General features: G+C 37.6%; 1 protein-coding gene across 1 annotated transcript in view; it reads right to left on the reverse strand.

Moving 5' to 3' along the window:
• Positions 1–3,343: 3,343 nt before the first annotated feature.
• The window catches only part of LOC117412344 (ephrin-B1-like), a 66,299-nt gene continuing 57,093 nt past the window's right edge, over positions 3,344–12,549 (reverse strand). The window contains exons 4-5 of the mRNA XM_034020652.3: positions 8,697–8,825; positions 3,344–6,451 (exon numbers count right to left, since the gene is read on the reverse strand). Of these exons, the coding sequence (XP_033876543.1) occupies positions 6,063–6,451; positions 8,697–8,825 (518 nt within the window). The 3' untranslated portion in view covers positions 3,344–6,062. The remainder of the gene's footprint in view (positions 6,452–8,696; positions 8,826–12,549) is intronic.

Raw genomic sequence — 12,549 nt, forward strand, 5'->3', positions numbered from 1 at the left:
GCTGCACCACTCCTTGTTTGGATTAGCCATACAATATTATATACTGTATATATTTCACAAACAAAAATGCATGCATGGTCACCCAAGAACCATTATTTTGGAACCTGTGCAGTGAACAAAGTTTTGAACGTATTACACAGAAAAATCCTTGTGCGCATGATATTTGCTCATGTAGAGAATATGCTTTGATCTTTATTTTTGCACTGAGTAATCTTTAACTAAATATGCACGTCAAATCTTTAATAATAAACCTTGTCTATATGTTCAGTATATTAGGGGCACTGTTGTGGTTTTTCAAGCTGTAAGGACCTGTTGAATGTTAACTTTGTAGGCGCCAACTGTAAGTGCCAGAAAGCAAATGTGAGTCAAAAAAACATCATTCCAATATGTTTTCTATAATGTGAGGTCAAAAGCAGTATTGCTTAGACAAAGACATCATTTACTGTGAAGGTTGGCTGCCAATTGTGGCCCAACAATTCAGAAAAAAACTCCTGGAGTGCCCTGCTCTGATGAGCCCATCCAGAGGGGGGCAGTGAGCATTCGAAAGGGAAGGGATTAATTGAGAGCCAAACAAATGATGACCAATGGACAGAAGGATACATAGAAAGACATACGGGTGAAACAATAGTTTCTAAATTCTTAAAAAGGGTTATCTTTATAGATATGCCCTATCACTGGCAAATATATTCAAATGCAAACAAACACTGTATTGCTCTCCCCTAGATTTCATATCTTATTATCAGTTCACTGATTAAGAGGTTTTCAGGAACCCACCAATTTTTCAGGAACCCCGAGAGTACCTGCTAGTGGCAAACACAGTGACACTGCCATAAGAGAACTGTCCTTCAATTAGTACTTTACTGGAATCCAACTTCTTCAAGACTCATCTACCATATGCGACAGGCTGTTGTGTACAGCAGTGGTATAATAAACGCCAAGCAATGTGTTTAAAGATGATACTTCCAGCCGTCAATGGGGATACAGTACTACAGTCTAAGCTTCACATACAATTCAGAAGGACGGACCCCAACTGAGTCTCAAAAATCTGATTCCAATTTGATCTATTGATCATTAGATGCACGTAATGTAATAATAAATCACATTAACAGGCTTTTGTTGGAGGCTATACTTTCAAACTCCTAAAAGAATCAATGCGGACCTAGACCGCTACAATGTGGAACACATGTCTATCATGGAACACTCAACTACTGAAAGCAGCTTCGTTGTGGTTTCTATAGATTTTCTCCATATGGAATAGTCTTAAATATTTGTTTTATTATATACAACATACAATATGTTTACCTGCATACATAGCAGCTCTGTGTGACATATCTGATACATATGGGACAATATTTAAACGTACTATTCCAATGTGAGAATCTGCAACTTAAAAATAAATAAATAAACAAACGCACTAGTTTACCTGTGTTGTTTCTTACTGTTTTTGTAATATTAAATGCAGGTTATTGATAATTTCTACGTGTACCATGAGAAAATGTAACTGACCTATACAGGTGGCATATAAACTTCATTGCACAAAATGCTTTCTCTGTTTTAAATGTTCAAAGCTGCAGAGTCTGTGCCAAAAAGAGCTTTAGAGTTGAAAGAACAGCTGCAGACTGCCTGTTTCAGCACTGTGTGTGAACAATTCAATTACACAGACCCTGGCCATTACTGTCACCTCTGACGCAGGTTATCCAATGGACTCTCATGTTAAAGCCTACAGTTAAGAGTTCCCATGCCCTAATTTAGCTCGGAATCAATTAACCCTTTCATGCACAAAATATTGAAAACAGCTAAAAAATATTTTTTCATAGACATTTCCCCATTGCTTTATATTGGGAAGAACAGCATCGTCATATGAAGTCATCATGCATTTGTGTCTTCCATATGTCCCCATATAAAGACTAGAAGAGAGTTTTTTTTTTTAAATCTGTTGCCATGCATGAAAGGGTTAATGATAATGCCTTTATTGTTACAGCCCCCCTACCTGTTTGACAACAGCAGTTTTAAAGAAATAAAATAAATACAAAGATCCAGACACAGATTTCCACAGGAAAAATTTATTTATCAATATGCAATATCAGGTTTTCAAACTTGGCTCATGGAACGCAGATTCCATTGTTACTGGTTATGTTGTACTGGGGTAAAAGCTGCATTGTGAAAGGCTAAAAATGAACAGACATTTATGGAGCAAATACAAAGAAACACAAATCCACTGGGTCTGTACACATGTACATTGAACATAATAATACTGTGTATTCAGTATGCACAGAAATCATATACCATACTATGGGGCGTGGCTTAGCCCAGGAGAAGTGAACAACCAGCCCAGCCCTGTATGAGAGTTGATTGTATTACTCTGTGTTTCAAAGAAATCATGGTTTTAAAAAACAAGTGTTTGCTTTGCAGCAGGCCATAGGAACACAGTGCTCAGGATTTCTATGGTGAAGTACAAAGTGCGTTCATCTATCCTAACCATCTTCACAAGGAGTGCTTGCCATTGTTCCAAACCGTCTTCATTCTAAATCTATTCCATTTGCCACCATAGGTCAGGGGGATAGGGGCAGAGCTAAATGCTCCGTGACTTTGAGGTCAGAGTCACTCACCCATTGAAGGGAACTTGTAATAACATTGTGGTAATCCAATGGGTCAGGAGACCAGCTGAATCACACCATTACAGGCATTGTGGGGTGGGTGTGTGTGCCTATACTGCAAGATAGAGCTCAGTTATTTCATAAATAAAGAAGGGTCTTTCTCATGACCTTAAGAGTCCGTCTGATAGCAGGGGCTCTGCCCTAACAACCCATTTCTCTGGTCCCATTACATAGATCACTGGACAATGAAATAACCCTTTCCCTGCTGTAACAAATAATTAATTTAGGACTACAGCTCAGCGACAGGGCATGTTATTGTCTGTCAAGGCCATGTTATTGAATGGTTCTAAAGCCGTGCTATACCTGTTGTTGCTGCATGATGACATGTGACACGGGAAGGCGGTGTACATCTTTGGGTAAATCTGAATCTGGGAATGGTTAGGTCAGTTTCACGGTATAAATTCAGTTCTTTACCCCTAACAGTCAGCTTGCGACACAAGGCAACTGGGAGTCTGTGCTGGTCAGTCACTTCACTTAAAGATTCACTACATTCTCTTCTCAGAGATGTCAAGGGGCTTCACAGGACGCATTTCTTTTTCATAAAATACAAGATGTAGAAAAACATGGAATAGGATTATTTGAATTGATTTGTTTGCCACGCTATAAAAACGCTAGTGTGCTGAACGTGTCCCGGAACTGAAATGTCAAACCGTTCTCTTGTAGTGAACCCCACAGTCACCCCACAGTTGTTGTTTTTTTTTTTTTTTTTTCATTTTCATTACTGTATCTGGCACTTCAGATGTATATAGTTGATGTTTTACACCCGTTCTAAGAGTTTTTTTTTTCTAACAAAAAGCAAACAAGAAAATAATTCAAAAGTTTATACAAAATGTCTTTTAAAAAAAAGACAAATATTTACAAAGAAAATCTGCAATGAAAAACAAAAGGAACAAAAACATCTATTTTTTTATATTTTCATAAATGGGGTGCTAATAAATTTAACTTTTAAATTTCATTTTATTTTCACATATGTACACTGTTTTTTTTTTAATTTATTTTTTTAATTTATTTTTGACTGTTTGTAAATCAAGTCATTTACAATATAGGCCAAAAAAAAAAAAAAAAATATACAAATTATATAAAACATTAAAAAAAATTAAAATTAAAATTACAACACTTAACACAAAATGTAATTTACTTAATAATATACTTTATTTTTTCATTTCATCTGTTCCTATTTGCATTTGTCTACGGAACCATAGTTTTTATGTTGTCATGTTTTGATTTTGCAATGTTGGCCTCGTTTGTTCTGTTAATTGATTTATTTCCGGTCTCCACAATTAACGTACACTCCCCCAGGCTTGGCTAGTGCTTACACCAGTCCCATGGCACTCCCTAAATACATCTATATTATAGAATTACATGAAGTTTGTCAGTTTTAATAAAGTTCACACTTCATAAAAGAGGCACTGCTTCCTTTGAATGTGGCTCTCCTATGTTTGCCTATCCCATACGGCTTTGTAATTCCTAACCATTTAAAAGGGTTTCACTGTTGCGTTTAGGGCTTAATCATCATTGTAGGTTTAGCATTGAAGTCGGCCCCTCTGCAGCCTTATAAGCACATAAACAAACACGTTTGTATACTAAAGTCAAACACTGCTTAACCAGAAAAAAAGTATGCACTTCTGTCCTAGTCTTTATCTCTGCAAGAAATATGTGCTTCCCCTGACTACAGCCTACGTCTGTTACCGGAACAAATCCCCTCCAATAGGCATTTAAGTATGTTCAGCCTATATTATCTCCGGACACTGATTCTATGATGCATCACCAAAATATTGTTATTCAAAATACATCTTTTAAAAACACTGCTGCTTGCTTGCAGCTAGGTTAAAAACAAACTGATAGACACTCTGGAGGTGGGAGGTCATTTTTCTGTTTTAGTTGCCAGCTGGTCCTAGTAAGAGCAAAATAAAAATAGCAGGTGTCTACAGAAAGCAGTTCATTAGAGCGACATATTTTAAGAGCAGATTGTGTTGTAAAAAAACAACCTGATAGTACGGAACCTCTTGCCAATGCATTACATTAACATTTTCGACCTGCCTTACATCAAGGTAAAAAAATATATACTTTCATGTCTAAAACGAGGTTGTCATGTCATGGCTGATCGAATGTATGCTTCCACTTTGGGGGCATACTTTTTTTTTTTAATGGTTTAATAACCTGTTTACGGTTAAGGAATTAGAGGCGATAATGCTTGAACAACCATCAATTTATACATGGAGGCAACCGAGTACAAAACAGCTTCCATATCTGGCTAGCTCTGTGATAAAACTGAATAATTGACATACAGAACTGCTCAACATCTAACTCACATGAGATACAATACAGTTCCCCTGCTGTCTTATTCACATTCCATCGTAATGTTTTATTTTGCCCTACATAGTACAACATAGCTGAAAAGCACTGTGTATTTTGTCCACCTTTGCTAGAAACTTAGCTTTTTCTTTCATAAGATATATGGCCACAATGCGTCCATTTAAAAAAAAGAACCACCAAGAAACCATTGCAGATTTTTCTTTTTTTTGAAAATCATGATATTTTCTGAGATTCTCCTAACACATGTTTCATATTTCCCATGACACTCCACAGCTGTCTACATACAGGATCAGGCCAGGCCTTTGGAAAGAAGGCCAAATCCACAGTCACTGTATGTCCTAGATTGCAGCTGGCTGACTGGTGGCTTAGTTTTTTTCTGAGAAAAATAAACTTAACTTTATATATTTTATACCAGAACTGAAACAAAACTAAAAGGAAAGCCTGATCAGCTTATAAATGAGAATCAGGTGGCAAAATAATAATAATAATAATAATAATATTGATGATTATAAACAAGGTAAACATCATGGTGTGAAATAAAAATGTTATGTGTACTGTTCGTCTTCCGGTCACCTGAGCGCTCTGAAAAGGCTTCAAGTCAGGTACAACGTCCTTGCACGACAGACAAACCACCGTTTTAAGTTTTTCAGGTACCCTGTTCTATCTCATATCTTTAGGAGCAAGAATAAAGGCTTCTCAGCATCAAGGCCTAGTCGTCTTATGATCCAGCCTCTTTCATTTCCGAAGGGTAAAACAGCTGAATAAAGAGGATATGTGGCTCTATACTGTATATCCAAAGGGACAGTGAGAAACAAGAGGAAGAGAAGATGAGAAAGGCCCACATAACCTGCCTTTGGCCTACAGAGGAAATTATCTTGACTACAGTCTCCATTAAGACCTTCTCCGTCATCCCTCGTTCTTTTGTTCTTGTTTTGCTTCCTTGTGTCACTGTTTTAAACACCGTATTAAAAAAAAGTCTCTATACCGACAACAGAAGGTCTAGGTAGTAAAATGTAGGCACGAATTCTCTAAAGCAAAATGTCCTAAATCCTTGTCTTCCGTTCTTTCGTCTTGCTGTTTCTCAGGCCTTCACACTTTGTAGTAGATGTTGGCAGGGCTCTGCGGTGGCATCTCCTGGACTATATAGACCGGGTGGCCGTAGTCTCCGCTGACCTTCTCATAATGTGGGCAGTAGTTATTTTCTGTAGTCCGTAAGGGGATGATAATGTCACTGGGTTCAGAGCCAGCATTGCCAGTGATCTTGGGGCTGGCCAGTGTGCTGAGGGACAGGGCCGCAGATCGCTGCTGGGTGTGCTTCCTGTGCCGTTTCTTGATCTTTATCAGGAGGATGACCAGGAAGATGATGATCAGGAGGAAGATGACACAGCCCGCTCCGATGGCAGTGAAAAGAGCTGGCCTGGAGCCAAAGATCCCATCCTCGGGAGGGGTCTTGTTTTCCCCATACTGGTTGTTTGTACCTGTGAAGAGGAAATGGATCAGAAGTTAGCACAGTACTGAGCCAGCTTTGACATGCCAGTGACTGTTGCATTATATTTCTAATGCAAATCTTGCAAGAATGGATTTGGACAGAATACTATGATAATGATATCACATCTATGGACTAGATTTCAAAGCTGTTCACTCGTTCATTAATATCAGGACTTTATCAAATATAAACAACTCAGTCATTTAATTGTGGGGCTTGCAAATAGAAGTTGTTTTTTTATACAGTTTGTCCCTGTGTGTTGACACTTTCCTCAATACTCCTATGAGCATGGAATACACGGTATGTACATTTCGTTATGTATATGTATATGATGCAGAGCTATGTATAGAGCATGGAATGAAACTGGCTTTAAATTATATTGTATGCTGGTCATGGCAAAAAGCGCTAGTCTCTCATTAGATGTAGAGACTAAAGACTGATTCCAATTAGGCTGAGAGGCCCATTTCCTGCGTGGTTCACTTTCAATTCCAGCTTTCCTTACTATTTCTATTTCACTTTATCCCCTCTCACTGTGAATGCAATGACACTGCTTCCTGACCAATGCAATCCCCCTGTAATAAGGGCTGCGAGGTCTCTGATTAATGACAAAAGGATGAGCTATAAAGCACTCCTCTGCCTGAGCAAACAGAGGACATCAACATTGGAATTAAACAGAGAACGCCAGTATATGTACAAAAATATATAAGATATGTATCTTTCTCACAACAGATTTTTTTTTGCATTGATTTCTGTAGTGTAAATTGGAATTCTTGTTGAATGCATTGAAGCCTGCCAACTCTCTGTAGAAATCTTGATTAATTTATGTTTTACTTGTAGAAACAAGCCAGCCGATTTAAAGAATGCTTTTGGAATTGCTTTGGGAAAGTGTGTTCAGGTTTCACGATGTGGTGCTTAAACACACCACTGCTGGGGTGCTTTTTAATCTCCCTGCTCCCGCTGCCTTTGAAGTGCAGGGCTCACTTTTTGGTGACTTTTACGTTAAGCTCTAAAGATTTATCACGTGATGAGTTTTAAATAAACTCTGGAGCTGTGAGATACAGTAGTGGTTTTGTTTCCAAAGAAAAGGTTACATTTCACACAGGGGTGAGTTCCGCGATGAGATGATTTAGCAACCTGCTACTGGGCCTTACAGGTGCTTACGGCACAGCACTACATTAACACAAACAAGATTATATATATATATATATAAAGGAAATAAAACAAAGGGATGAAGCATAAAGGAAATATGTTTAAAGGAAAAGACTCCATGGGAGTCTTGGCGTGGCCTCAGCCAAGGACAGAATTCACTTCTTGCACATCTGATTTTATTTTCTCCCTCAGCAGGCGACGGACTCGCAGGAAAAAATGACTTTTAAAAACTTTATAAACTCTGACACTTTTCTGCTTAACTTGACAAAAAAAAAAAAAAAAGTTCCCTGGTGGTTGAAACCTGAGCAAAATAAATACAAATGAATATACCCAATATGGTAATGCTTGAAATCCCTCTTTACCTTGCAGCCCCACTGACTGGTTTTAATAGGCTCTGACAAACATATTCACTGCGCTATCACTGTATCTCAGTTACAATTTACATTTTTCATTACCACCCTTGAGCACCACATCAATCTGCATTAGCATTTGGAATAATTAAAACCTTGACTGACACTTTGTTTTTTTACCACCACAAGTTATATATTATATATATATATATATATATATATATATATATATATATATATATATATATATATTTTTCACAACTCAATTCTGGTCATGTATAACTCTGCAGTATAACAATAAACATTTCACTGGTGTAAGAATGCTTTATTTATTTATTTCTTTATTTATTTTTTTACTACTTCTTCAAAAGCACTTTTATCTACAGTTCTATTACCTAGCTACTTTTAAAAGTGAGGCATTATTAAAATCGCTGAAAGCATACATACAAACAAACCAATTCCTACATTAGAAACTCTTTTAAAAACTACGAATTCCAGTAACAAACTCATTCCTTGTCAACAGACCTGCGATTTCCAGGGACCCAATCACAGTGGAGTAGAAACCAGCTAGTAAGAGGGATGGCAGCATCAATACACCTGGTCTTTCAATTTCAAAATTCAATTGTAAAATGAAACTGTAAAGCTGCTTCCAGTCCACAGAGCGACGCCCAAATGAATGAGCCAAGAACAAGAAGTGCTTCAGCTGCTCCTTGGCCTGTGTTCAGATAGGTTTCTTACCTGCACTGCCTTGATCTTCATCCGGCCTGTTTTTCCTGGCTGGGCTTGTGGTGATAGCCTTTATCGAGTTGTCAATCTCTTTGATGGGCTTTACTGTTACTGGCGGTTCTGGTACCACTGTGTTTGGATCTGGAAAGTTAGAACAAAACAAAAAAACAGGTTTAATCTCGATTCTGCTCTGCTGTCTCAACGAAAACGTTAATTATCATCAGAAAACGTTAAACGAAATGTTGGTAGCAACCACGTTTCTGGAGCAAAAACTGGCAGCAGCACTTGTCTCTTAATAGCAGTTTAAGGTTTTAAAGGGATAAACCGAATCTCAAGAAGAATGTGTGAAATGGGTGTTTAAATACTATGATCTTGTGTGAGGAGTTTTAACCACACACTATATTGTACTTTAAGTCTCTTCATTCATACATAACCCTCTGGAGGTACACTTTACTTAATACAGTTGATATAAGAACAGTTTTAGCAAGTATAGGCATATTATAAGTTCAATAGATGTTTGCATTGCGATCTTAAATGCTTTCTTCACACAATGGTATAAACAAACGCAATGCAATACAGACAGTAATACATGCAAGGTGGAGAATTGCTCTTCACCTCGCTTTGTTCCTACCTGTCACATTATTCAAATCTGTTATGATAAGACACACTGAGGTATTGTAGTCAGGTTTTGAAGGAGCCATTTATGACATCAGAAAAGAAATGCAATAAAATCATGCATAGTTAACGTAGGCATATTTTACTGTTCTATTTCTCTGGAGGACCTTCTAAGTCAATGTTCAAGGCTTTATTGGGTTTGTGTGCTATACAAAAGGAAGTGAATCTTGAATATAATGTGCTGAGTATGGATTTCCCTGTACACTCCATTCCGTGCATGACATTTAAGAGCACATACTGCAGGATATTCTTTAATTGAATGCCTTGTTGTCTTACTAATGTCAAGAATTTCGCTGCACCAAGGGATTTTCATCTCAAAGCACCACAGTAGCAATGTATTCAAACACATGAAGGACTGTGTGCTAGGGACAGCAACACATACTGCACCCATGCGCACCAGCATGGCTGTTTTTTCTTTATAATTTTGTTTTCGGAGAGCTGAAATAAAGTTTGCTCCTGAATAAAACAATGTAATTTTTGTTTTCTTAGGTTTGTTCTCTGATAATGACTGGAAATGGAAGGCCAAAAATGCTACATAATGAGTTGGAAACATTAAAAGGATATAAGTATTTGAACTTGGCTGAATAAGTGCTGCCACAAACATATCTTCTCCAGTCTGACTGCACGAATCCACAAAGCAGAGTACTCATTGTGCAAGGCACAGCATGTACTGTCTGCAACGGGAAAAGGCCTGAACTTCTAAAGAAACTTAAGTGTAAAACTATACAAACTGATGTTAAGCTTTTCACAGAGCAATGGTTACAGCCAAGTCTCAATCAGGTTCTGATAACGGTGTGTAATTACAGCAAATATAATATCTATATATATCGCAATGGGAGAACACACGGCACATTCCAAAACGATATACACATTTTCCATGCAGGTTTGTCTCTATATATAAGAGATATGCTTTCTCCAATGAAGGTACTTGAAAGTAAAGACCAGAAAGTTCTCATTAAAGAGGGGGCAATATCTATCTATCTATCTATCTATCTATCTATCTATCTATCTATCTATCTATATATATATATATATATATATATATAAGAATGCCTACCTTGATGCTTGCTAGAAAGTGAAACTGTGTCAAATTTCCTTCTGCAGTTATGTTTTGTTGAAAAACACATTTTCACACCTCCATTTGTGGTTGTATATATATATATATATATATATATATATATATATATATATATATATATATATATATATATGTCCTGGGTATTAACTGTTTTAGGCATATTTACAAAGTTAATTTGAAAGTCCAATAGTAAGAGGCTAATACAGCAATGATCAGTTTTGTATTTCTGATATTAGTTTACACAGGAGAGCTACCTCACAGACTGTTTGAGTGAAAGACACAATTCTTTAGTCCAGTGTCCCTGAACATCTGCAGGGCTACAAGGCTCAATGTTATTTTGAAAGCTTTGGAACAAAAAAAACTTTAAAAGCTAACCAAACAACCATGTGTTAGTAAATGTGGCGCTTTTGTTAACAAAACAGTTGTTTTGCTTGACATACTGAAGTAATCAGCCTTTTGCAGTGTTTTTATTTATGTTATAAATAACCTAATTTTACTACTGGTTCAATCTGCTTGTTTTAATTTTGAGGGTCATTTTTTTTTTTTTTTTTTTTTTTTTGCGGGATGGTTGCTAAACAAGAAATGCGACTGCTGTGGTAACCAATATAAAAACAAAACTTTACTGTTGGTTTAATCAATCAGCAGCCTGTGCCATCAAACGCTGGCATTTCTAATCACTGTGCAGCACCCGAAACATAACATTTTAAAATATCTATGAAGGTTTTCCATATCAGCAGATTTGCTGTTTGTCATTCATCTCCTTCCATAACAAAGCAGCGACATCTAAAAGCATCAACTGGCAATCTCACTTGGTCTTTAAAGGACTAAGGTCAGCATTGTTTTTGACCTGGTTGGAGATCAAGAGGAGATATGGAACCTTTATCAGTTTGCCACGACACTGCCTGCATGTTACGTCATATTCCCAGCACAAAGAAATACTCTGAGAATTATTTTTAAAACAAACATTTTGTCACTCACTTATATTTACACTCGCTGGAGCGTTATTTTTAAAACAAACATTTTGTCACTCACTTATATTTACACTCGTTGGAGCAGGACAGACAACCCGGGCTAATAATTACCCTGCTCTCATATCTGAATAAATGAAGAAGTCCAGGGTTATCAGCCCCTTTCAGATAACTGACAATGTTATCTGCTGTTCTGCTCTCCGGTCAGACCAGGTGTGCAATTTAAAGCCTTTTGGTTTCTGTTTGGGCCATCCTTGAGAATGCGTGTGCGCAGCTAGATTGTGAAGGCAGGATGCTACCGACTCCTCTCCGGGATTAGGGAGGGCCGTCTGTTAGGATGAGTCTGATTCCCAGCACTTCTGGCAGTCGATGGAATCATTATATTCCCACATACAGTCCGATATCGCAACCCCTCCATATCTCATCCACACAACATACACAAATGTGTCAGCCTGGCTCTGGGGTCTGTTCTGAACAGTTCTAAATAGATAGAAGTTTTACAACTGAAGCTTTTGTTTCTTTGCGATCAGAGACCGCACATTATATCAGCCTCCTGAGTGCCGTTTCCATATCATTTATTTCCTACCGGACGACAATGATGAGGGATATAGTCAAGGATTAGCACACAAACACCCCCTCCTCTCTCCGCCCTACAGATTTCTATTGACTTCAATAGCAGCTCTTGGTAATATCCTCTGCTTCCAAGCACCACTACAGGCCTGCTTGGCAATCAGAGATGAGAGAATGCTGAATGAGGGGTTGTGTAATTTAAAGTGAAGCCTGGACCTGCTCTGTCTCCCAACACTCCAGCATGAAGAGTGTGTGTGTGAGGTAACGGCGCTGGGGGGTCTGCTCTGTTAACAGAAGTGCTGTCTATTTCTGTTTCTTTTTTTGTAATATGAAACAGACGGGTCCCATCTGTCTGGTGAATCATAAAAAAAAAACACAGAAACTTAAATAAAATGTTGGATCCCTACCTTTACCTTGAAAGACACTTCCCTACTCATATGAATACAATTAAAAAATGAAATCCAAAGCTTTTACTGTGGGTGCTTATAAATAGAATACAAAGTAATGTCTGAAATATTTTATGAGCTATGATGTCATCCAGTGGGCCATTTTTCATATCCTACTATTGGCTGCC

This window comes from Acipenser ruthenus, chromosome 16, assembly GCF_902713425.1.
Source record: "Acipenser ruthenus chromosome 16, fAciRut3.2 maternal haplotype, whole genome shotgun sequence".
NCBI classification, from domain to species: Eukaryota; Metazoa; Chordata; class Actinopteri; order Acipenseriformes; family Acipenseridae; genus Acipenser; species Acipenser ruthenus.